The sequence below is a fragment of the Procambarus clarkii genome, chromosome 69, assembly GCF_040958095.1.
Source record: "Procambarus clarkii isolate CNS0578487 chromosome 69, FALCON_Pclarkii_2.0, whole genome shotgun sequence".
Classification (NCBI taxonomy): domain Eukaryota; kingdom Metazoa; phylum Arthropoda; class Malacostraca; order Decapoda; family Cambaridae; genus Procambarus; species Procambarus clarkii.
This window is the reverse complement of record NC_091218.1, coordinates 18,329,720-18,349,914: the sequence shown is the minus strand read 5'-3', so window position 1 is coordinate 18,349,914 and position 20,195 is coordinate 18,329,720. Positions and strand designations below refer to the sequence as shown.

At 43.8% G+C, this 20,195-nt stretch overlaps 2 protein-coding genes across 2 annotated transcripts; both read right to left on the bottom strand.

Annotated features, from left to right (window-relative positions):
* Positions 1–14,435: 14,435 nt before the first annotated feature.
* Positions 14,436–15,674, bottom strand: LOC138355873 (uncharacterized). The gene has a single exon (XM_069311416.1). The coding sequence runs from the start codon at positions 15,672–15,674 to the stop codon at positions 14,436–14,438; it is 1,239 nt and encodes a 412-aa protein (XP_069167517.1).
* A 2,415-nt stretch (positions 15,675–18,089) lies between these two features.
* On the bottom strand, positions 18,090–19,235 carry LOC138355872 (uncharacterized). The gene has a single exon (XM_069311415.1). It carries the CDS (start codon positions 19,233–19,235, stop codon positions 18,090–18,092), a length of 1,146 nt encoding a protein of 381 aa, XP_069167516.1.
* Positions 19,236–20,195: the final 960 nt, after the last annotated feature.

Below are 20,195 nucleotides of genomic sequence, written 5' to 3'. Positions count from 1 at the left end.
CTCTTATTTATAACCACCCAATCCCACTCATATACATGTCCAATTGTTCACACTTAGGCGTAGATGTGAATAACAGCTCACCTTAGCCGAACAGTTCACCCTAACGAGCAGCTCATCCTAGCCGAACAGTTCACCCTAGCCAAACAGCTCACCCTAGCCGAACAGCTCACCCTAGCTCAACAGCTCACCCTAGCCGAACAGCTCACCCTAGCTCAACAGCTCACCCTAGCCGAACAGCTCACCCTAGCCGAACAGCTCACCCTAGCCAAACAGCTCACCCTAGCCAAACAGCTCACCCTAGCCAAACAGCTCACCCTAGCCGAACAGCTCACCCTAGCCGAACAGCTCACCCTAGCCAAACAGCTCACCCTAGCCGAACAGCTCACCCTAGCCGAACAGCTCACCCTAGCCGAACAGCTCACCCTAGCCAAACAGCTCACCCTAGCCAAACAGCTCACCCTAGCCAAACAGCTCACCCTAGCCAAACAGCTCACCCTAGCCGAACAGCTCACCCTAGCCGAATAGCTCACCCTAGCCGAACAGCTCACCCTAGCCAAACAGCTCACCCTAGCCGAACAGCTCACCCTAGCCAAACAGCTCACCCTAGCCAAACAGCTCACCCTAGCCAAACAGCTCACCCTAGCCAAACAGCTCACCCTAGCCAAACAGCTCACCCTAGCCAAACAGCTCACTATGAGACCAGACACAGTGGACACGGATAGACTTTTTAATGTGAAAATTGGGCAGAACGGAAATAGGAAAGGCAAATGAATTAAAGAAATATAAGACAATACTTGTATGGTGTACTAGTTGTCAACAAGTTTAATGCACTGAAAGAAGTCCTGGAAGCCACCTCCATCCACAACTTTAAGGCCTGATTTGACATAAAACTCGATTGATTGATTGATAAAGATTAAGCCACCAAAGAGGTGGCACGGGCATGAATATCCCGTAAATAAAACTCGAACGTCAGAAAGGTAAGTAACGCAACAGGTACAAGGGTTGTAGGTGGGTCATAGAGAGGCTGACCTCACTCTCCCGAGGTCAATGGTCGTTAAATGTGACCTCACTACCCGCCCCCCCCCCTCCAACACTATCCCTGCCACCCATCCCCTGCTGGTAGGGATGGGGATGGTTACTGGGATGTCAAATGGTGCTCCGCGACCACCACCAGTTGACATCCCGGTCACTTGAAACACCTGTTAGGAGAGCACTGACCTGTAATCACCTGTTGAACTCTGGTAACGATAAAATATTCATGGCTTACGACCTTTCAAAAATGTGTATTATGCCTCATTTTAAGAGGAGGAAGTAGTAACCCACATTAAAGTAAGTCGTAAACTCTACGATTAAGAGTCGTTTAACAGGTACTTTCTCCCTTGACCTCATTCAGACATAAGGTTAAAGGTCATTTCCCAGTTTTACATCACTGCGGGAGCTGCTGTTTTCCTTTATAAAAAGTTAGATCTTAAAGTCAAAGTTGACGAATCGGTTCTTAGTGAGATGAAAATCGTAAAATGTTAAAGGTGTTCGTTGAGTGTGTTAAAAGTCTTGCTAAAATCATCAGAGAAGTAAAGACAAATGGAAATATACATTGTCGAGCAGTTTTGCTACCACAGACGTGGCTACACATTTACAATGCTAACCAGCATATATACATTTTCTTCTGTCCTCCATGGACAGGGTTAGAGATGTGTTAAACATATAGTTCAAGGGTTTATTGAACACTCAACCACAGAAGGTGATTCCGTGCTTTTAAAATGCTAAGCTAACCTACATACGTAAATACATAGATACACAGATTTACGTATGCTCTACATAATTCAATTTCTTGCTTTATTATGCACCCCATACCCATGCCGTGGGCGGTGGTGTAAAGGATTACAGAGGCACATAATCGGTTCAGGAACTGAACCCTCTAGTTCGTTTAGCTAAGCAAATAACAATGTTTGACGCTAGTTACAAAATTATCAATGTTGTATACACATGTACACACCCTCATACATACATGTACATATATATATACGTATACACATATACATACATATCTAATCACCCACACAAAACTTAAAGTGCCCTAAATAAAGTGTTCGAAGTGTCTTTTACATAGTGTCATTAATATACAGTCACAGACATGACTGCTGAGGGAGGTCAAGGAACACAGAAAAACTCAGACCGAAATAAGATAACGGCAAGATATCAAGCTACACAAAGACTGAAGCTCACAGACAGGCAAAGCTTCAATCTTGACAGAATTCAATTATGAAGTCACAAATGTCGCCTGATCGAAGTCTGAACAATGAGAAGTTGGTGGATTCCGCACAAGCCAACTTCTGGATTCAACGTGTCAAAGATATAACGTGAACGAGGGTATTACCCAAGCAGCCAGAGCTTTCATAATGATAATGAATTATGTAACGTGACTATAGGAATCGGCAATTACCGTACGCTGACCTCTGACCTGACAGAGAAGAGATAACCCAAATCAAGGTGACAGAGATTTAAGAACATGGTGCAGCCACCGATTGGCCAAGACAGAAAAGACGGAAGAAATTGAAATGAGAATATAACTAGATATATGAACCTTAAATTAACATAAACAGGTAGGGATGGAAAGTGACGGACAGAGAAGGCAAGGGACAGACAGAAAATGATGATGTTTCACAGGGGGACAGCAAAAGATAGATAAGAGACGGAACAAATGCATTCCATTGCTGATTGGAACTACAGGTCAGGAAATTGACACGTTGAGAGATCTTGCTTGCATTCACATGTTGTTGACTGAGAGAGAGAGAGTGAGAGAGAGAGAGAGAGAGAGAGAGAGAGAGAGAGAGAGAGAGAGAGAGAGAGAGAGAGAGAGAGAGAGAGAGAGAGAGAGAGAGAGAGAGACATAGAGAGAGAGAGAGAGAGAGAGAGAGAGAGAGAGAGAGAGAGAGAGAGAGAGAGAGAGAGAGAGAGAGAGAGAGAGAGAGAGAGAGACATAGAGAGAGAGAGAGAGAGAGAGAGAGAGAGAGAGAGAGAGAGAGAGAGAGAGAGAGAGAGAGAGAGAGAGAGAGAGAGAGAGAGAGAGAGAGACATAGAGAGAGAGAGAGAGAGAGAGAGAGAGAGAGAGAGAGAGAGAGAGAGAGAGAGAGAGAGAGAGAGAGAGAGAGAGAGAGAGAGAGAGAGAGAGACAGAGAGAGAGACAGAGAGGTGTACAGTGCAGAAGATGGACTTACAGTTCACAAGACAGACAATGAACCAAAGAACACAGGAAAAGTTCAGACTATCAGGTAATCTCATTAAAACTTTTCAGCCTCACTTTATTCCTCCAAAATTAATTCCATTTCCTTAAGAGCGTCTCTTAAAAAAGACAAGTAATTACAAATCGGTTGTAATTGGAGTTAACAGTGAGAATTACGTTGATGGAAATGAAGCTCGACGGTGATTAATGGAATTACACAATGAAATTGCCTTTTGAGTGTGTGTGTTTTTGCTTGTGTGTGTTTGCTTGTGCATGTGTGCTTGCTTGTGCGATTGTGCGTGTGTTTACATAGATAGTCTTCCTGGGCTGAGCTTCAGTGCCTAAGTCTCGCCTTACCAGCTACCTTGTAACAGGTGCTGCTGCCCGACCCGTCTAATTACCAAAAACTACCACATACTACACACGCTTAATAAAACTTCCTGGCAATACGTTAGTAATGAATAAATATGATATATTTACTCATTATAATGTTGGCGCTGAATGTACAACACGAAAAAACAAAATTTTAATCTGAAAAAGTATCTTTTTATAAAGAAATTAGACGAAAATAAAAAGCTGGTGACAGTATTGGGCAGCGCCACTCATCCTGTGAGTGGACACACCGCCGTAGTGACAGTATTGGGCAGCGCCACTCATCTTGTGAGTGGACACACCGCCATAGTGACAGTATTGGGCAGCGCCACTCATCCTGTGAGTGGACACACCGCCGTAGTGACAGTATTGGGCAGCGCCACTCATCTTGTGAGTGGACACACCGCCATAGTGACAGTATTGGGCAGCGCCACTCATCCTGTGAGTGGACACACCGCCATAGTGACAGTATTGGGCAGCGCCACTCATCTTGTGAGTGGACACACCGCCGTAGTGACAGTATTGGGCAGCGCCACTCATCCTGTGAGTGGACACACCGCCATAGTGACAGTATTGGGCAGCGCCACTCATCTTGTGGGTGGACACACCGCCATAGTGACAGTATTGGGCAGCGCCACTCATCTTGTGAGTGGACACACCGCCATAGTGACAGTATTGGGCAGTGTCACTCATCCTGTGAGTGGACACACCGCCATAGTGACAGTATTGGGCAGCGTCACTCATCTTGTGAGTGGACACACCGCCATAGTGACAGTATTGGGCAGCGTCACTCATCTTGTGAGTGGACACACCGCCATAGTGACAGTATTGGGCAGCGTCACTCATCCTGTGAGTGGACACACCGCCATAGTGACAGTATTGGGCAGCGCCACTCATCTTGTGAGTGGACACACCGCCATAGTGACAGTATTGGGCAGCGTCACTCATCTTGTGAGTGGACACACCGCCATAGTGACAGTATTGGGCAGCGTCACTCATCCTGTGAGTGGACACACCGCCATAGTGACAGTATTGGGCAGCGCCACTCATCTTGTGAGTGGACACACCGCCATAGTTACAGTATTGGGCAGCGCCACTCATCTTGTGAGTGGACACACCGCCATAGTGACAGTATTGGGCAGCGCCACTCATCTTGTGAGTGGACACACCGCCATAGTGATAGTATTGGGCAGCGCCACTCATCTTGTGAGTGGACACACCGCCATAGTGACAGTATTGGGCAGCGCCACTCATCTTGTGAGTGGACACACCGCCATAGTGACAGTATTGGGCAGCGCCACTCATCCTGTGAGTGGACACACCGCCATAGTGACAGTATTGGGCAGCGCCACTCATCTTGTGAGTGGACACACCGCCATAGTGACAGTATTGGGCAGCGCCACTCATCCTGTGAGTGGACACACCGCCATAGTGACAGTATTGGGCAGCGCCACTCATCTTGTGGGTGGACACACCGCCATAGTGACAGTATTGGGCAGCGCCACTCATCTTGTGGGTGGACACACCGCCATAGTGACAGTATTGGGCAGCGCCACTCATCTTGTGAGTGGACATACCGCCATAGTGACAGTATTGGGCAGCGTCACTCATCCTGTGAGTGGACACACCGCCATAGTGACAGTATTGGGCAGCGCCACTCATCTTGTGAGTGGACACACCGCCATAGTGACAGTATTGGGCAGCGCCACTCATCTTGTGAGTGGACACACCGCCATAGTGAGAGTATTGGGCAGCGTCACTCATCTTGTGAGTGGACACACGGCCATAGTGACAGTATTGGGCAGCGTCACTCATCCTGTGAGTGGACACACCGCCATAGTGACAGTATTGGGAAGCGCCACTCATCTTGTGAGTGGACACACCGCCATAGTTACAGTATTGGGCAGCGCCACTCATCTTGTGAGTGGACACACCGCCATAGTGACAGTATTGGGCAGCGCCACTCATCTTGTGAGTGGACACACCGCCATAGTGACAGTATTGGGCAGCGCCACTCATCTTGTGAGTGGACACACCGCCATAGTGACAGTATTGGGCAGCCCCACTCATCTTGTGAGTGGACACACCGCCATAGTGACAGTATTGGGCAGCGCCACTCATCCTGTGAGTGGACACACCGCCATAGTGACAGTATTGGGCAGCGCCACTCATCTTGTGAGTGGACACACCACCATAGTGACAGTATTGGGCAGCGCCACTCATCCTGTGAGTGGACACACCGCCATAGTGACAGTATTGGGCAGCGCCACTCATCTTGTGGGTGGACACACCGCCATAGTGACAGTATTGGGCAGCGCCACTCATCTTGTGGGTGGACACACCGCCATAGTGACAGTATTGGGCAGCGCCACTCATCTTGTGAGTGGACATACCGCCATAGTGACAGTATTGGGCAGCGTCACTCATCCTGTGAGTGGACACACCGCCATAGTGACAGTATTGGGCAGCGCCACTCATCTTGTGAGTGGACACACCGCCATAGTGACAGTATTGGGCAGCGCCACTCATCTTGTGAGTGGACACACCGCCATAGTGACAGTATTGGGCAGCGCCACTCATCTTGTGAGTGGACATACCGCCATAGTGACAGTATTGGGCAGCGTCACTCATCCTGTGAGTGGACACACCGCCATAGTGACAGTATTGGGCAGCGTCACTCATCTTGTGAGTGGACACACCGCCATAGTGACAGTATTGGGCAGCGTCACTCATCTTGTGAGTGGACACACCGCCATAGTGACAGTATTGGGCAGCGCCACTCATCTTGTGAGTGGACACACCGCCATAGTGACAGTATTGGGCAGCGCCACTCATCTTGTGAGTGGACACACCGCCATAGTGACAGTATTGGGCAGCGCCACTCATCTTGTGAGTGGACATACCGCCATAGTGACAGTATTGGGCAGCGTCACTCATCCTGTGAGTGGACACACCGCCATAGTGACAGTATTGGGCAGCGCCACTCATCCTGTGAGTGGACACACCGCCATAGTGACAGTATTGGGCAGCGCCACTCATCCTGTGAGTGGACACACCGCCATAGTGACAGTATTGGGCAGCGCCACTCATCCTGTGAGTGGACACACCGCCATAGTGACAGTATTGGGCAGCGCCACTCATCCTGTGAGTGGACACACCGCCATAGTGACAGTATTGGGCAGCGCCACTCATCCTGTGAGTGGACACACCGCCATAGTGACAGTATTGGGCAGCGCCACTCATCCTGTGAGTGGACACACCGCCATAGTGACAGTATTGGGCAGCGTCACTCATCCTGTGAGTGGACACACCGCCATAGTGACAGTATTGGGCAGCGTCACTCATCCTGTGAGTGGACACACCGCCATAGTGACAGTATTGGGCAGCGTCACTCATCCTGTGAGTGCACACACCGCCATAGTGACAGTATTGGGCAGCGTCACTCATCCTGTGAGTGGACACACCGCCATAGTGACAGTATTGGGCAGCGTCACTCATCTTGTGAGTGGACACACCGCCATAGTGACAGTATTGGGCAGCGTCACTCATCCTGTGAGTGCACACACCGCCATAGTGACAGTATTGGGCAGCGTCACTCATCCTGTGAGTGGACACACCGCCATAGTGACAGTATTGGGCAGCGTCACTCATCTTGTGAGTGGACACACCGCCATAGTGACAGTATTGGGCAGCGTCACTCATCTTGTGAGTGGACACACCGCCATAGTGACAGTATTGGGCAGCGCCAATCATCTTGTGAGTGGACACACCGCCATTGCAGCATGTACAACACTCCCCAATAGGAAGAAAACCCGCTGGGTTGTTCATCCTGTCACTTGTACCCAGACACAGCTGGGACTTGCTTAACTGTCTCAAGTTTCCTGTTCTCCAGTGGGGTGAAGTTTATTTCGCAGACTGTCGAGTCTTATCAGCATTATTCCTTTTCAATTCCTGGACTAACCATGTTGGAAATATATATATATATAAGGGGTAGTGGAAGAAAAGCACACAGAAACTGTATTGGAAGGGACCTAAACATTTCCTGTAATGTGTGCTTTCCTCCGAGGCTAAAGGTCCCTTCTCCCAGCCAGTGGTGGTACTCCCTTCCATATTTACTTATAAATATATACTTAATTCTTATGCTGAAGGAGAGAATTTACCTTAATCAAAATTACAGTAACAATGACCCCGATACAAGAGTGTGTGTGTTTACCACGTGACGTCATCAATCACCTGAGCTCCATATCTTAACGATCGTCCTCTAATCTAAAAAAAAAAGTAAATAACAAAAAGAAGAGTAATAATCCCAAATCGAACAACACCAATCATGTCACTCATATAATGCCTGTTCATGGATATAACGGGCTATAAATAACGCTATAGTGTGATATATTATGATAGAGAATTATATCATGATATTGGCAGCGGCTCTTCACGTTAAAACATATACTTCCTGGGATACAATATTCATAATAGGAAAGCATAAATTAGCAGTTGGTGGATCGCGCTTCTATCCATTACATATATCCAGCCATTAATCTTTCATTAACAATAAATCAATTTCTAATTAAAAATATGAGAGGTCAGATAAAAGTTATCAAATGATTAATTTATTTTGTTAGTTTACAGGAGAAGTGTGTGTATGTACTCACCTATTTGTGCTTGCGGGGGTTGAGCTCTGGCTCTTTGGTCCCGCCTCTCAACTGTCAATCAACTGGTGTACAGGTTCCTGAGCCTACTGGGCTCTATCATATCTACACTTGAAACTGTGTATGGAGTCAGCCTCCACCACATCACTTCCTAATGCATTCCATTTGTCTACTACTCTGACACTGAAAAAATTCTTTATAACGTCTCCTTCTAACGTGTGTGTGTGTGTGTGTGTGTGTGTGTGCGCGTGTGCGCGCGTGTGTGTGTGTGAAAAAAAGTTGACTGACAGTTGAGAGGCGGGTTGAAAGAGCAGAGTTGAACCCCCGCAAGCACAACCAGGAGAGTACACACACGCACGGAGTAACTCACCTTGCGTGCAACACAGCACCTTGACCCCACAACGACCGCCTTCAGCCTCACGGGGTAACCAAAGCACCTCATAAACTCCCCACATGTCAAAGCTCTGCTTTCACTCTAGAGAGCTTTGGGGGAGCCGGTCGGCCGAACAGACAGCACGCTGGACTTGTGATCCTGTGGTCCTGGGTTCGATCCCAGGCACCGGCGAGAAACAATGGGCAGAGTTTCTTTCACCCTATGCCCCTGTTACCTAGCAGTAAAATAGGTACCTGGGTGTTAGTCAGCTGTCACGGGCTGCTTCCTTGGGGTGGAGGCCTGGTCGAGGACCGGGCCGCGGGGACACTAAAAAGCCCCGAAATCATCTCAAGATAACCTCAAGATATCGAGTCGCAACTGAGGAAAACGCACATGAGCTACCCCCATCGTACTAAGAACAAGGGCCATAATCACGACATACAAGATACTACACCGAGAGATGTGCTGTTCATCATGGTACATCACATAGAGTAAAGTTATACACATATTTGTGTCACAGAGGAATCATAAAAACTTTACGCTGTTAATAATCTCCTAATAAAACTTACCCAGCTTCCTCCTGTGACCCAAGAGGTGAGAGGTACACCTTTCCTCGCATCTAACCCAAGCATAATTAGTAATATACATATATATTTTTTCCATTGGTGGTTAATGATAGGAACATTAGCCCAAGTTATCGTACGGGCCTCTAATGGGGGTGCAAAATACGGCGTCCGGCGCTAAAAAAAAATTAGCAATAATGGCCCTAAACAGCAGCGTGAAGGTAAGGCTGGTAAATTAAAGGTACGAGACTGTAAAGTCGTCCTAATTGGTAGCGGTATTAGGGGTGATAATGGTAGGTTTTTCTTAACTTTGGCTTCGGCCTTTCTTGATGATTTCAAGGTATTCGAACTTTAAAGAAAGCGGCCATCACGATGTCGACAGTTCTTGTAATATGGCCAGCTTTTAAACTATACATGTGTATATATATATATATATATATATATATATATATATATATATATATATATATATATATATATATATATATATATATATATATATATATATATATATATATATATATGACAATGTCAGACCACGGAGGAAAATGAAACAGGAATTTCCTTAAGTACTTTCGTTTATTAAATACATCTTCAGAAGGAATGATGTATTTAATATACGAAAGTACTTAAGGAAATTCCTGTTTCATTTTCCTCCGTGGTCTGACATTGTCACATTCTTAATCACGTGTTTATTTTCGTGATATACACACACACACATATATATATATATATATATATATATATATATATATATATATATATATATATATATATATATATATATATATATATATATATATATATATATATATATGTATATGTATGTATATAATGTATATCTATGTACGTATATTATGTATTATTTGTGTGTGTTTGCATGTTCGTGTGTATGCATACAGTGACACAATATTGCCTAAAGACACCGATTTAAAAGCAATTTCCAAAGAGATAAATGTTGGTTTAACATTGCCGTGCGTGTGTAGAGGGTCGAGGCTCAGATTCATTAACAATGACCAAGTTCCAACTCCGGACGTAGAAATGCTCATTGATATCTTGGCTCATTGTTTATAAAGGAGTTGCTGGACTAATGACAGTAGCATTCGCTTCACTACTCATTTTCCGCTCTCGTTAACGACGAAATGAGGTTAATGATATATTATAGATAGGAGCTGCCTCGTATGGGCCAATAGGCCTTCTGCAGTTACCTTTGTTCTTATGTTCTTATGTTCTTGTTCAATTACCACTCCATTAACGGGGTGTTCACCTTCGTTCCTCGGTGGGAACGGAAGGTTCATAATGGGAACAGGTTGTGAACATCTCTGTTCGTCTACTGCCCAGAACAAATGTTTTTCTGATCTTATAAATCGAACGACATCCGAACACATGGCTTAACAATTTATAATATATATATATATATATATATTATATATATATATATATTATATATATATATATATATATATATATATATATATATATATATATATATATATATATATATATATATATATATATATATATATATAAAGTTGAGTTGACTCCTTACCCATGATGTGTCGACTGTAGTCAAGCAGTGATTAACTGACTGCTCAAGCAGTCAAGCAGTCAACCGGTCACCTCAGTCACCACTGATACCTCAAGTCACTGTCTCTTCCTCACCTCCCAGTCACCAGTGACGCATCACCAGTCACTGACTGCCCACTCACAGCTCACCAGTCACCACTCCCACCTCACCACTCAAGTTTCTCCCCAAGATTTCTCAACGTTTTCCTGATGGTGAGTTTTTCTGATGGTGACTACCACTCAGAGGAGACTCGGAGACCAATACTGCTCTGACTTGAGCTTGCGGACACTTCAACCTCCGCCTTGTTAACTGCTCCTCCACTCTGGCTCTCTTCAAATCTCTAATTCGTGTTCAGACCTCTGAATGTTTGTCTAAATGCTAATTATACCACGGCTATATGTGCTAATTATTGTTTAGCATAACTACTTATTTGACGACCTAATTCCCATCAAAATAATAATATTAATAATAATATAAATATTATTATCCCAATTATTATTAGTATTGGCATTATTAGTATTATTAAATATTAATATTATTTGTAGGAATACTTCAGAATACCTTAAAGATATTTACTTCAGCAAGTTTTTCCCCTGTAATATCTAGAGAATATATCTGTATATTCTTGAAACTAGTAACAACTAATGAAACTCAACAATTAAAAATAGGTAATGTAATTCCTGGCTTCTATTTATATATTAAGTTTATTAACTGAATCCTATGATACATAGGAGAGTATTTTTGGGAGCATTCATCACAAGTGTGGATCCACACTCCTATTATTAAGCAACATGGGAGAGTTTCTTACAATTATAGCAATATAATAGACATTTATCTTACAATCACTGGATTGTTTCAAGCGTAAGTTAGACACATATGTGAATGCTTAGGTGGACATAAATAAAGGTTGTATGGGTCAACTGGCCCACAGTACTCCGGAACACACAGGTTTATCTTGAGATGATTTCGGGGCTTTAGTGTCCCCGCGGCCCGGTCCTCGACCAGGCCTCCACCCCCAGGAAGCAGCCCGTGACAGCTGACTAACACCCAGGTACCTATTTTACTGCTAGGTAACAGGGGCATAGGGTGAAAGAAACTCTGCCCATTGTTTCTCGCCGGCGCCTGGGATCGAACCCAGGACCACAGGATCAGAAGCCCAGTGTGCTGTCCGCTCGGCCGACCGGCTCACAGTACTTCAGGACACACAGACATTAGTGTCCTGTTACCGTTATTCCCAACAGTAACAAGTGTTGGGATGGGGGTCTGGTGTTTACGAAGGATGGGTGGGAGGAGAGAGGGAAGGATAGGTGGAGGGAGGGATAGGGAGGGATGGAAGGGGAGGGAGTAGGAGGGAGGGACGCATCTGTACGAACTTGGGAAATATATCTTGAGAGGGAGAAAATGATGACGTCCAAGTTGTGGATGATTTATCACAAGTTGGTTAAGTGTGTTGGGAGGGAAGGAGGATGGGTAGTGGGAGGTGGAAAGGAAAGGAGGAAGCGGCAGGAAAGGAGGATAGTGGAAGGGAGATACAGAGAGAGAGAGAGAGATTCAATAACATTGCAATTGAAGGCTCTGTTAAAGCCACATTTAAATCATTTCAGTTTTATTTGAAACTTTTATACTATCAAGCACAACATGACGTGTTTGTGCAGCCCGTCCTCATAAACACTGGCCAGGCCAAGTGCTTGTTAATCCACCAACCCGTTCTCGCACATGCTTATAGTCAATATTGGCTTATGTAATAAGTGCATATGTGAGATATTAATTGATTGTGAATATTTTAGTTTACCTTGAAAAGCTTCATAGAAAACACCGACCTCACCTAACCTTTTTAGTATGTTAAGATAAGCATCTTATTGATTCTTATTTACAATTATTACTTAACCTATCAACGGTATATGTTAAGTAATAATTGTAAATAAGAAGCAATAAGATGCTTATCTAAACATACTTATTAGGTTAGGTGAGGTCGTTGTTTTCTATGAAGCTTTTCAAGATAAACTAAAATATTCACAATCAATTAGTATGTCACATATGCACTTATTAAATAAGCCAATATTGACTGTACGCAAGTGCGAGAACGGGTTGAATCCACCCACCAAACCCCGTTTACGAATGAAATATACTTTACACACGACTCACAACTGACGATGTACTAACATTTCTCGAACAGTGCTTCGTTGATGTCCTCTGTTCGAATCCCGCCTCTGTAAATACCCCAGCCCGTCTTCCAAACAAAGACCCAAAAGTGATTCCATGCACCCGCCAAACCCCCTGTTTATGAATGAAAAACGGTTTACACACGACTCACAACTGATGACGTTCGAACACTTCCGGAACAAGTGCTTTACTGACGACTTTTGTTCGAACCACAACCCTGTAAATGCTTCATCCACGTACTACAAATACAAATAATCGCCATATAAATTTATATTTGAGAAAATTCCTGTTTTGAATGAACACCATGTTACAATTTATGAATGCGTCTGTGGGGTCGAGTGCTGGATGGAATGGACATGAGTCAAGGACGGGTTGAAATACGTCACCCACGTTATCTATATAGAATGTTCAGGGTTGGGGTCAGACGCTTGAGGTATAGCCTCACTAAACTTTGCAGTTAGGGGGTGTATTGTATGTCGATTGTCATAGGGTGTTTGGGTTGAACCCCCATGCCCTTCTTTAAGTAAGATTCACTTCTGTTGTAACAACCAACGAGTCCTATCAAGTCTTATATGTAGGTTTGATTGTCCATAGTGTAAGGGAGGACCGGAGATTGTGAGGGAGAGAGGCAGGGAGAGAGGGAGGGAGATTGTTAGGTATGGAGGGAGGAACCTCGACATTCCGAGGCAGAATATCGAGGTCATCCCGTGGGTTAGTGACAGTATAGACAGGCCGGGTGAAAGGAAAAACGTGCCTAATCGTTTCGGCCGTCCCCTGGAATTGAACCAGGGGGTCCTCGGTTGGAACCGACAACGTAGACCACTGTTAAGAGAGAGGTTCAAGATAGTATCTTAGTGTGTCCTTGTCTTAGAATGCGTATGAGCCGTGCTAGAAACTATGATGATGTTTTAAAGAATGTTATACAGTGTTAGAGAATAAGTATGGTGCAGTGCTATAGAGTATGTTAGCGAGTGTATTGACATATCTAACCTGACTTCCCTTCACGCTACATGTTCTGCTCTTGTCCTCATAACATTGCATTTGTCAGAGTTGAGGTCCTAGGTGGCAGTTGTTCAGACCTACTCTGCCCTTCTAATAATTATTAGTTTCGCATCATCAGCAAAATAATACGAAGGAAATTATGTCCTTTTCGCATTGTAGTTCTATATCTGCTTGTCTAATAACACCCAATTTCAATTTCCTTCTTTATTATGCACCCCATACCCATCCGTGGGCGGTGGTGTAAAGGGTTACAGAGGCACATAATTGGTTCAGGAACTGAACCTCACAGTTCGTTTAGCCAAGCCTAGCAACACCCTAGAGATTGCTTGATCACACCAGTGTGTCACTGGGAGACCTGGTAATCTTATATTGTGTGACTTTGATAGTGAGGAGATAGTGTGTCTGCCTCCACTCTGGGTTTATGGTGGGGTTCCTCCACCGTGTTTATAGTGGGGTTCCTCCACCGTGTTTATGGTGGGGTTCCTCTACTTTGGGTTTATGGTGGGGTTCCTCTACTTTGGGTTTATGGTGGGGTTCCTCCACCGTGTTTATGGTGGGGTTCCTCTACTCTGGGTTTATGGTGGGGTTCCTCTACTCTGGGTTTATGGTGGGGTTTCTCTACTCTGGGTTTATGGTGGGGTTCCTCTACTCTGGGTTTATGGTGGGGTTTCTCTACTCTGGGTTTATGGTGGGGTTCCTCTACTCTGGGTTTATGGTGGGGTTCCTCTACTCTGGGTTTATGGTGGGGTTTCTCTACTCTGGGTTTATGGTGGGGTTCCTCTACTCTGGGTTTATGGTGGGGTTCCTCTACTCTGGGTTTATGGTGGGGTTTCTCTACTCTGGGTTTATGGTGGGGTTTCTCTACTCTGGGTTTATGGTGGGGTTTCTCTACTCTGGGTTTATGGTGGGGTTTCTCTACTCTGGGTTTATGGTGGGGTTCCTCTACTCTAGGTCTATGGTGGGGTTCCTCTACTCTGGGTTTATGGTGGGGTTCCTCTACTCTGGGTTTATGGTGGGGTTTCTCTACTCTGGGTTTATGGTGGGGTTCCTCTACTCTGGGTTTATGGTGGGGTTCCTCTACTCTGGGTTTATGGTGGGGTTTCTCTACTCTGGGTTTATGGTGGGGTTCCTCTACTCTGGGTTTATGGTGGGGTTCCTCTACTCTGGGTTTATGGTGGGGTTTCTCTACTCTGGGTTTATGGTGGGGTTTCTCTACTCTGGGTTTATGGTGGGGTTCCTCTACTCTGGGTTTATGGTGGGGTTCCTCTACTCTGGGTTTATGGTGGGGTTTCTCTACTCTGGGTTTATGGTGGGGTTTCTCTACTCTGGGTTTATGGTGGGGTTTCTCTACTCTGGGTTTATGGTGGGGTTTCTCTACTCTGGGTTTATGGTGGGGTTCCTCTACTCTGGGTTTATGGTGGGGTTTCTCTACTCTGGGTTTATGGTGGGGTTTCTCTACTCTGGGTTTATGGTGGGGTTTCTCTACTCTGGGTTTATGGTGGGGTTTCTCTACTCTGGGTTTATGGTGGGGTTTCTCTACTCTGGGTTTATGGTGGGGTTTCTCTACTCTGGGTTTATGGTGGGGTTTCTCTACTCTGGGTTTATGGTGGGGTTTCTCTACTCTGGGTTTATGGTGGGGTTTCTCTACTCTGGGTCTATGGTGGGGTTTCTCTACTCTGGGTCTATGGTGGGGTTCTCCACCAAGAAATAGATTATAGATTTTATTGCTTCTGTGTCCTAAAATGATATCCATCAGCGTCATTATTATAGCAACTATAGCCTTTTGTGAGTTACGTCATGATCTTTATTGTTAATTTAAGTAGTTATTATTAGTGTGTGCGGCAACTGTTGCCATGTTGAGCTGTATAATGTACTAGATGGAGGTACTCGGCTGTGCCAGGGTCTTTCTCCGCCCTCTCTCTCTTCCTATCTCTCCTCCCTCAGCCCCCTATCCCTTTCTTCCCCACCCCTGTTCTCCCTTCCATGGTGGTGTTCGTCCCATCTCCTTCCCTCTCTCCTCTCTCTCTCCTACGGGCTCACCATAGACTGTGCTACTTGGAACTTTGTTCCAGGTAGCGAATCTTTAACAACATCCTCTCTCTCAATCTCCCTATCTTCTCCAGTCTCCTCCTGTCTCCACCCTCTATACCTTTCTCCCTCTTTCTTCTCCTCTTTCTTCCAACATCTCCTCTCTTCCCTCTCTCCTCTCTCTGAAAATTTAATATTATGAAGCACTGAAAAAACTGCAAATTCTAAGAAAAATACTTTCCCGATTTCAGACGTTCTGGAAATCCCAGGGTTTCACAATGGCTCTTGATAGTTCTTAAAGGGTGACACTAGAGACTACCCCGGCTAGCCAATGACATTCACATACCCCCTACGTGTCATACTGCAAAGTTGGGTGAGGCTTGTTCCAGACGTCTGGCTTCGTACTTTGGATAGAGACAAGACGGACTTATATAATAATATTATTATTATATATATATAATCTCAATAATTGGCATGAATAACTTCTGTAATTATTCATATTTTGTACAAAATTGAACTCCAATTTAAGTAAATATTGTGTTATTGGTTGCAAGTCTCTCAGAATTATGTGTAACATTAGAGCTTAACGATCCACAATGGTCATTAATACAATGACGGAGTTTAATGACTTCGTTTTTGCGTAAATACTGATATATGCTTCTTGATTCTGAATACATTACTGACAAGATTTACAGTATTAAAACCACACTTTTGGTCAGCCGGGCTGTAGTTACAATTGATGTTTCCCAGTAAATTAACTCAAGATTTTTTGCTCCCCAATATTTAAGAAGATAAATTATGATCAATAATGGAGGTAATTGCCTACTGATCGTAAGCAACAAGACTGCAACAATTCTATTGACTAATAATGTATTAGTTTCACAATACCTCATACTTTTTTAATCTAAGGAGATTGTAAGTCGAGGAACGGGCCGATTCAGAGAAACTATTTGTAATGTTTATAGGTTATGTATTGTTGTGTGCGTATAGGGTTATGTATTATGTATTGTGTGCGTATAGGGTTATGTATTGTGTGCGTATGGGGGTTATGTATTGTGTGCGTATGGGGGTTATGTATTGTGTGCGTATGGGGGTTATGTATTACAGTGTGCGTATGGAGCTATGTATTAGCAATACAGCAACTTTCAAGTAATATAAGTTTCGACAAGGCATGGCTATCAACGTAATGTTTTCAAGGAAGTTGCCGATACACGTCCAGTGGTTCCAGGAGCCGTAATGGACCTAAGCAACAAGAAAAGCTGTCTTTTTACTGGCTATCGTATATCCCTTACCTGTGTGGGGGGGGAAGGGGTGGGCGTGGGTACCGGGTGTCTAGAGTGGGCGTGGGGTAGCGAGGGTGGTGTTATGAGAAACTGTGGCTACTGAACGTTATAGAAAATCAAGCCTGAGGGAGTTATTATATAGAACCATCAGCGTGGACGTTGAAAGTAGAGGATCAAACACTGGGAAAAGCCTAACACAGGTTGGTGATGATTTGAAAGTTTGACATGGTCGAGACACTAGGCTACTCACCCGCCTACAAGTATACATTAGCCCTGAACATGGCCCAGGACTGACCTAAACTCCCGGTATGTATACATTGAGAATGTGTATACACAGGTGCTTGCCAAAGCACCTAAAAATTCATACACCACAGTGAGACATGCCTGGCCTCGCAGAACTCTGATGGTGGCAGCTTCCGTCAGGATGTTTGGGGGAAAATACTAATTCACCTATTGCTAAGTGTAACACACATCTACTGAACAATCTGAATGGCCACAATCTTTGTAAACAATAACTGTGTTTCCACGGACTAGAAAATCAGCTTTCTCACTTAATTTTTGTTAAATGGTAAAAAAACTCAATGATAGGCTGTTGCACTATTCGTTAAACTATAAACCAGTTTCCAGCGGACCCAGCAATGAAATATGATATGCAATGTCTCAATGCATATGACATTTACTGTACAACATTAACTGTTAATCTTTGTGCACGAACACATACCTGTATCATTTACAAAAATTTTATCCTTGAGATATAACAATAATCTTTTGTATTCGCAACTGCATACTAGGCTACCCTATCGTAGCCTCGTCTACCTTCCCAGAATATGCAGCCTTCCCCTAGATAAACATACCCGTAGTCAATGTTAATAAGTATAAATAATAAAATAGCAATAACTCATGTCTTGTGTAACATTTCGGTTAACAGGTACTGTGCTCATGTTAACATGTATTGTACTCAGGTTAACAGGTACTGTGTTCATGTTAACATGTATTGTACTCAGGTTAACAGGTACTGTGCTCATGTTAACATGTATTGTACTCAGGTTAACAGGTATTGTGCTCAGGTTAACAGGTACTGTGCTCATGTTAAAATGTGTTGTGCTCAGGTTAACAGGTACTGTGTTCATGTTAACATGTATTGTACTCAGGTTAACAGGTACTGTGCTCATGTTAACATGTATTGTGCTCAGGTTAACAGGTACTGTGCTCATGTTAACATGTATTGTGCTCAGGTTAACAGGTACTGTGTTCATGTTACCATGTATTGTGCTCATGTTAACATGTATTGTACTCAGGTTAACTGGTACTGTGCTCATGTTAACATGTATTGTGCTCAGGTTAACAGGTACTGTGCTCATGTTAACATGTATTGTACTCAGGTTAACAGGTATTGTGCTCAGGTTAACAGGTACTGTGCTCATGTTAAAATGTGTTGTGCTCAGGTTAACAGGTATTGTGCTCATGTTAACATGTATTGTGCTAAGGTTAACAGGTACTGTGCTCGTGTTAACATGTATTGTGCTCAGGTTAACAGGTACTGTGCTCATGTTAACATGTATTGTACTCAGGATAATAGGTACTGTGTTCATGTTAACATGTATTGTACTCAGGTTAACAGGTACTGTGCTCATGTTAACATGTATTGTGCTCAGGTTAACAGGTACTGTGCTCATGTTAACATGTATTGTGCTCAGGTTAACAGGTACTGTGTTCATGTTACCATGTATTGTGCTCATGTTAACATGTATTGAACTCAGGTTAACAGGTACTGTGCTCATGTTAACATGTATTGTGCTCAGGTTAACAGGTACTGTGCTCATGTTAACATGTATTGTACTCAGGTTAACAGGTATTGTGCTCAGGTTAACAGGTACTGTGCTCATGTTAAAATGTGTTGTGCTCAGGTTAACAGGTATTGTGCTCATGTTAACATGTATTGTGCTAAGGTTAACAGGTACTGTGCTCGTGTTAACATGTATTGTGCTCAGGTTAACAGGTACTGTGCTCATGTTAACATGTGTTGTGCTCAAGTTAACAGGTACTGTGCTCAGGTTAACAGGTACTGTGCTCAGGTTAACAGGTACTGTGTTCAGCAGCTCCTAGTCAGCGATTGAGTTTCTTGGCCCTATCGCATCTTCTCCTTGGCTAACGTCTTACACAACCAATCCCACTGATTGGTTATCACTTTTAGCATCTTGGGTAGTTTCCATGACAATATGACGTTAAGTGTGCTTTTCGAATCTTGTAACGTGGCCTGCCTTCGGAAGTTATATCCCCTCCCCCAGGATTATAGATCTTCCCACAGCCTCTTACGCCAAGTGAAATCCGCCTGTAACACCAAAATTGCACACACGTACTTATCCTACCTACATTCGTCTAACATGATAATGATGGCACGAATAATAACAAGAATAAAATAGAACAAGAGCGAGCACAACTGCCATATATCTGAAGCTGTATGCTAGGCTATGGGCGGTATATCTTCTCAGAATGTTTGGTAATATGTTTATTGTTTGTGATGTGTGTATATGTATGTATTAACACGATGTACTGAACGGGGTGAGAATAGCTTGAGCTACATCATCCCTTTGTGTGTATTTTACCTCAATAAACTTATTTCAATTTCAATTTCAATGGGCGGTATATGACAATATTCACCGTGAACTGAGCCTACAACTCGGTATATACACACTAGGCTGGCCAGACACGTCCTGACACACCTCAAGCACGATGTTAATTTTGTAGGCCAGCCAAAAAAGAACTATATAAATTACCTTACCTTACTAAGACATCGGGGATATGGGCGACAATAAACATTGACGTATTTTAATTATAATATGAAGTTACCGTTTACAACACGCAGTCAACGTTCATTTTTACTGCATGAATGAATGTATGTAATATATATACTGCGTGTTTTAAATTAATAAATTAATTTGAGAAAACATACCACAAAATACCATTCATCA